This window comes from Pseudopipra pipra, chromosome 8, assembly GCF_036250125.1.
Source record: "Pseudopipra pipra isolate bDixPip1 chromosome 8, bDixPip1.hap1, whole genome shotgun sequence".
In the NCBI taxonomy this organism is placed as follows: Eukaryota; Metazoa; Chordata; class Aves; order Passeriformes; family Pipridae; genus Pseudopipra; species Pseudopipra pipra.
Window position 1 is genome coordinate 36,285,302 of NC_087556.1, and position 6,774 is coordinate 36,292,075.

Consider the following 6,774-nt stretch of genomic DNA (forward strand, 5'->3'; position numbering starts at 1 on the left):
TCACTCAGATTTGGCAATGTCCTTGTATGGGGGGAATGGAACCCCAGAGGGCACACAGTGGTCAGGATGGATCTGCTGAGTGCTGAGATTCTTCCCTTCTACAGGCTGTGGTGCAGTTCAAACAGCCTGGGATCTGCTGCCTCATGCTCCCCTTTTTCCAAGGGGCATTTGAACCTCCCAGCCCGTGACTGCAAGGACTCCTTCCTTGGCTGGGCAGGACCCTGCCCTTCTCCTCGTTGAATTCACCAGGCTCCTGCCCAGCCTGTGGGTCCCTCTGGAGAGCAGCCCTGTCCCAGGTCTGTGGGCTGGTCCTCCCACTCCAGTGGCATCCACAGCTCTGCTGAGGGCACATCCCGTGGCTGCCTCCAGAGCCTGGAGAGGGCTGGTCCCAGGGCAGCCCCCTGGATGCCCCTCACCTGCTGCAGCCCAGCCCTCCGTGCTGAGCCCAAACATGCAGCCAGTTTTTGTGCCCACTGTTGTGTGGGCTGCAACATCCTCACCTGGGTGCCAGGAATTGTGTGACAGCACTGACACCCTTGCTACAGTTGAGATGAAGAACATCCACTGCTCCCTCCCTTGGCCAAAAAGTTATTTTGTTGTAGAAGGCAGGCTAGCCAGGCATGGTTTGCCCTCAGTAAATGCCTGCTGGCTGTTCCCAATCTTCAACTCCTGCATGTGCCCCAAAACAGGCTCTGAAAGGACTTCCTCTGTGATTTTCCCAGGGACTGAAGCAACACCATCTGGCCTGTAGTTTTTCAGATGATCATTTCAGTCTTTGAAAAAGACAGGTACATTTGCCTCTCCCCAGCCATTGTAATATGTAAAAAGTGATTGTTATACCTCCAGTTACATAGTTTTAATAGTACCCATACAAAGACAGTTTTACACAGGAGTGGATGTCAGTGATCACTGCACCAGCTAAAGCTCTGTTCTCCCATCTGTGTTATTAACTTCCATTATTTGAGACTGTGATAATGTTGCCAACACATGTAAAATTCCCAAGGACTGGGCAGCTTGAGAAAAGATCTGGGAGATGTGAGCTTTGCAGACATGCCAGTGTGTTTATTTTACTGCTTGATGGTTTTAGACACAATACTAACTACAGTGATCAAAACCCACTACTGACCAGATGCAACAGCTCAAACCTCCATCTACTGCCATCATTAGACATGAGCACAAAGTCTGATTACCTGAGGAAGGCAAATGAGTTCTCTGTCAACCTTTGCTTTGTTTGATTGAATCACATTCAGTTGAAGAACTAAAGTTTTCAGTGAACCTTAGAAGAATACAAACTGTCACAGGTTGTATTTAGAAGGCAGAGCTTAAGGCTGCTGCTGTTTAAATGGATCCAGGTGTTGCTCAATTGAAACGAATCTCCAGGAGCAGAGCAAGGCAGGGGTCAGGTATGAACAGGGCTGTTTGTTTGCTGCTCCCAGAGCAGCCCACAGACTGACCCAGCCCATTAGGGTCCCCAGCAGAAGTAGGGCATAATAGGCATTCTAATTAAGTTTTCTCTGGAGTGCCTTTGTTATAAAAACTAATAGAAGTTTTTTACAAAATCAGTATTTATGAGGACTGGCAGGGCAGGGCAATGAGCGCAGCTCCTGACCAAGCACAGCCCCAGGACATGTCATGACCTTGGTGGCCTCAGTGTGGCCACGGGCAGGACCAGGAGGATGTCAGGGTGGGCTGGTGGGCAGCCAGGAGACACCTCAAACAGCAAGAGTACTGGGAGGTTTGCCTTGTTGTAAATGAAACACCTTTGTGGTCTGAATGCCCTTGGGCTGCACTCATTGACAGGAACTGCTACATGTAAGCAGCTTTTCCTCCTTTAACTAAAAGGTACTGCTGAATGGTGGGAGCCTACAAAGGGAAGGTGCTGGGTCAGTGAAATGCAAGATCCAAAATTTCCCTGTGATTCAGGCACTGGTACCCATCCTGTGTGGTTTACTGCAGCACTGCAAGAACTAGGCACACAAGTGGCTTAACAAAAACACACAATTCTTCCTATTTTGCCATGGCAGGACCAGCTGGAACTGAAATGCTCTACACTTTCTCTGATCCTCCTCTTAAACAGAATTATTAAGGCATTTAATTATGGTAGGATGGAGATTCTACAAGCTATTCCACTGGGTTTTTGCTAATCAAAACCTCCCTTGCTGCAATTTAAGCTCTTAGCCCTTTCTCTCTTGGGCAGGAGGACAACCTACTGGCTTTGCTACATCTCTTTCTGGATTTAGTGTAGCACTTGTGTTTTACCCAGACAACTGGCATAACAAAATTAATCATCTTCTTCCCCATGCAACTGTTGGCAAACTACCTCCAGTGTATATTAACCTGGTGGGTGGGTGAAGCTGCCACTCTAGGAGGGAAGGACATTTTATAGCCATTGTGGTTTACTCCTGTGGCAGTTACCTGAGAGCAACCTGTCCCAACAGGATTTCCACTAAACATGGGCACAGACTTACCTGACTTCAGCTGGATCAAGTTATCTATACATCTGAAAGTAGTTTTTAATTAGGAGCAGCTTGCTTTTTGCCAAGACTAGTATCAGCTGAGGATGATTATCCAATATTGTGTTCACTTCTCTTGCCAGAACATTGCTATGGAAAAGATTCCATCACTAACATGCATAGGAATATTTCCCTGTAATAAAGCAATTCTCTGAAAATACAGTATTTGGTTTAAACACGTGGCCATAATATTTTGATTTGCAGATGCCTGTAGAAAAGTGAAATAATATCTCACTTTTCATAGACCTCTTCTGCAGAGCATATAACAGCTCTAAACTGACCTGCTTTCAGATTCAGCTTTTTGCTGTTCCTAGGATTTAAATTACTAATGTAAGTGGTTCCCAGTATTTAAGGAATCAAAGTAGCTCTGCAAACACTATGAATTGTAGTAAGCTTTTCAGACTGACCAAGAACAAGCATGCTCCTGCTTACTCAGTGCCACAAGGAGTGTGCTGGTGCACCAGAAATCACAGGAGCTTACTTTAAAAAGACCAATCAAAATACCCTTAAAGGTTTAGTCTTTGTTAGACTCTTACTTGTAAAACTTAGAAGGGGAAAATGTCCTGTTGAATGATCATGTAAAGTAACTGAAGAGCCTTGCTCTCAGGCTGTCTGTTGCCGATGCTGAATCTCATCATATCTCTGGAACAGTCTGTTGTTTTATTTCTCCCCATCCCCAGCTGGTCTTTTGAAGCTGTTACTCTCCCACTTTACCTGTTAAGACTCTGATCAGACGCCTCATGCCACGTGCCAGCGATGACAGGCAGCTCTTGGCCTTCCCACAGCCAGGCTGTGCACGTGTGGGACGAGAGAGGAACAGAGCCCAGGCCGTCAATACAACCCTTTCCCTCTCACACAGATGCTGCACTAGGCCAGTGCCACCCGAGGCAGGGGATCTGCTGGTATCCTGATGGATTTCCAGGGCTGGTACTGCACAGCAGCTTAATGCAAAGAGCAGAGAGGTGGGGCAGGGACATGGCAAACCCTGCAAGGAGCAACTCCAATCCAGCCCGGCCAGTTAACCCTCAGAAAACACCCGAGACAGATTTACTTAGATCTTTCTTGCTTTTGTGTCCAGTAACAGTCAACTGCATTGAAATGTATATACGGATCTTCAAAACTTCCCACAAGGAAACAAAAATACAGAAGGAAACTCTTCCCACAGCATCACACTTGAGCTTGATTCTAATGTGTGGTGGACACAGATTAAACCTACGTGGACCAGGAATCACAAAACCAAACACATCTAACTTCTATCAGCTTAGAAGAGCCAGTGGTGCACATCCCATGGAGCAGGAGACAATAACTAAAGGTATATAGCACAAGGAGAGAGGCTGCCACAAGGGTAACTGCAGCCACTGAGTGTTATTTAATGCAAGCCCCACTGCATTTGGTAATTAGAGCTGACACCATCTTTGGAGTCATCTGATGGAGATTTAAAGGAACACTTCCACACAAAATCAGGTTCTCCCTCCTAATTGCTGTGGCTGTGAGCCAACAGCTGCGATGAATAATGAACCCTGGACCCTCATCCCCAGCCCATCCCACACATGTTTCGACTCCATTCTTGACTGTCCTGCTCTCCCCCTCTTCTCTCAATCCCATCTCCCACCCTGCTGAGTAGCTTTTCAAAAGGAAACTGCACAAGTGTGAATCACCCCTCACTTTCCTGGTTCCCTTTTCCTGTCAGGACCCATCTCCTTTCTCAGGGTCCTGGTGATGCCCCAGCAGTTCCTCCACAAGGCCGTCTTCACCTCCCTGCTTTCATTAGGGCATCCTCCCTGGACAGAGCACCCCTCCACATCCCAGGTGTCACAAAGCCATCTGCAGTGTAACAAACACTCTGCTCTGAAAACTCCTGCACCTGCCTTTTGGCTCTGGAGGAATCCTAAGCAAACTACAAGCCTGCTGCTGCTCCTTCTCCTTCCTCTGAGTCAGAAAATAAGCAATTTCTGGTCTTTTGAGGATTACAAACAACGTAGCCCTGGGTGATATTCAGTACCGAGGATCTGCCATCACCCAGGGTAGTCCAGATCTTCAATATAATTCCTATGCTTTGTACAGTCTATTTAGTGTTAAGGATATTTGTTAACCACATGGGTAGATCCCTTCTACTTGCAATGAGTTAAAGCCACATTTTCTGAGCTCTTCAAAATACACAACCTCCCTTTCTTCCATTATCCTATGGTCACGGCTTCCTGCTTTGTCCAGGTCTTTTTCCTCCAGGCTTCACATCACCTCCCCCTTCACCACTACAAACACAGCTGCATCAAATCTTGTTCTGTGCCATTGTAACTGCCTTTCTGTCAGCAGAAAGGACTCCGTTTGCACCGTGGCCCAGAGTCATCACGTTTTCAAACATGCACTTCGGTGTTTTCTCCTCTCAGACCTTCCCCAAAGCCGAGCATCCGATGCGGGGACCTGCGAGGCCAGCGCCATCCCTGCTCACGAGTGGAACGGCTCACGAGTGACCGCGGGGCACCGCTCCAGGTAGGATGCTGCGATTTCGGGAAGCAGGAGTTAACTACTGAGGGCAGGTTAGATCGCGATTTGCACACCGGTTTTAAGACCGGCACAGGAAACTGATGGGATGTTTGCTTTAAGACCCGAAAGGCGTAGTGTCGTACCCTAATTAAACACCCTGCTATTAAGTGGCAATTAAGAACAGCTCTCCGGCCCGCCCCCCGCGATGCAGCCCCGCAGGATCCCGGTCTGGGATGCGCTCCGGGCCGGGCGGCAGGAGGCGGCGCTGCCCCTCCTCGGGCGACCTGAGACCCCCGCGACCCTCCCGGCGGCTGCTTCGACCCTCCGAACCCGCTCCCCGCAAGTCAGATCTCGCCGTCTCCGTAAAAATCACATATAGATATATTTTCTTTCTTACAATAAACAAACACAGCGCATCTCCGCCGCGCGGTCCCCGCCGGGCTCGGCGCGGGCCAGCGCGCACCGGCCGGGGCAGTGTCACCGGGCCGGGGGACGGTCCCGGGGGTCAGCGGCCCTTCCTGCCCAGCGCCGTCCGGGCGTGCCGGAGCTGCCGGGCCGCCGGCACTTTGGAGAGGGGGCAGTACTTGATGGTGTGGGCATTGTCGCCGCTGGCGCCGCAGAGGGGGCAGGTGTAGCGCCGCAGCACCGGGCAGAGGACGCGGCCGTCGGGTCCCTTGAGGATGTGTGTGGTGTAGAGGGCCACCGCCTCCTTGTTGTTCCGGCAGAAGACGCAGACCTGCAGCTCGGGCTTGAGCAGGCGGGAGGCGGCCCGCGGGTGCGCCGGCAGCCGCCCCGCCACCACCACGCCGCCCCAGGCAGAGCCCTCCCGGCCCGGGTGCTCCCCCGAGCAGTCGAACACCACGGCGGCGGGGCCGCCGCGCCCGGGGAACGGGCTGAAGTCGGCGAAGCGCTCCTCCAGCAGCCCCTCGCCGTGGTGGTGGTGATGGTGATGCCCGCACAGGTCCAGGTCGTGCAAGTCCAGCGCGCCCTCGAAGTACGGCCCCGCCGCCTCTTCCTCCTCCTCCTCCTCTTCCTCCTCCTCCTCGGCCGGCGGCACGGCGGCCGCCACCACCACCGAGGGGGGCTCCGCGCCGAAGCCCTTGCCGGGGCGCACGGCCTTGGTGATGAGCGTGGCCAGCCCCAGGTAGTCGTTCCAGGAGTTGAAGACGTTCCCGCAGGCGCTGTGGCTCCGGCCGCCGTAGCGGGCGCCCGGCAGGCACTCCACGGGCGGGAGGTGCCGGTGCTGCTCCAGCTTGGCGCCGGGGAATGCCTCCATGGGAGCGGCCCCTCCCTCGAGCGCGGTGCGGGGCAGCGCCGGGCGCACCGTCCGCTCCCGGGGCCGCTCCCGCTCCGGGTCCCCTCCCGGCCCCGCTCCCTCCGCCCGCTCCGCCGCTGCCTCTGCGAGCGCGCGGCCGCGCTCGGCGCCTCAAATAGGGGGCGGGGGCGCGCCCGCCGCGCTCCCATTGGCCGCCGGACAGAGCCCCCTCCCGCTCATTGGCTGAGGGGCGGAGGGAGGCGTGGCCAGGCGGCCCTGGGGGCGCGCGTCAGCCCCGCAGGTGCGGCCGCCGAGCGGAGTCGGGACCGGGATCGGGATCGGGATCGGGATCGGGACCGGGATCGGGATCGGGATCGGGATCGGGATCGGGACCGGGATCGGGATCGGGACCGGGTCCGGGATCCGGACTGGGAGCGGGATCGAGATCGAGATCTGGATCGGGACTGGGATGGAGAGCGGGCCCAGGATCGGGTGCCCGGGTCCGGACCACACGGGCCGGTC

At 53.7% G+C, this 6,774-nt stretch overlaps 1 protein-coding gene across 1 annotated transcript; it reads right to left on the reverse strand.

Annotated features, from left to right (window-relative positions):
- Positions 1 to 843: 843 nt before the first annotated feature.
- On the reverse strand, positions 844 to 6,386 carry NANOS1 (nanos C2HC-type zinc finger 1). The gene has a single exon (XM_064663667.1). The coding sequence runs from the start codon at positions 6,271 to 6,273 to the stop codon at positions 5,503 to 5,505; it is 771 nt and encodes a 256-aa protein (XP_064519737.1). The 5' UTR covers positions 6,274 to 6,386; the 3' UTR covers positions 844 to 5,502.
- Between the last annotated feature and the right edge of the window lie 388 nt (positions 6,387 to 6,774).

Coding starts and splice junctions, on each gene's coding strand:
- NANOS1 (XM_064663667.1), bottom strand. CDS start 6,273: ATGGAGGCATTCCCCGGCGCCAAGCTGGAGCAGCACCGGCACCTCCCG.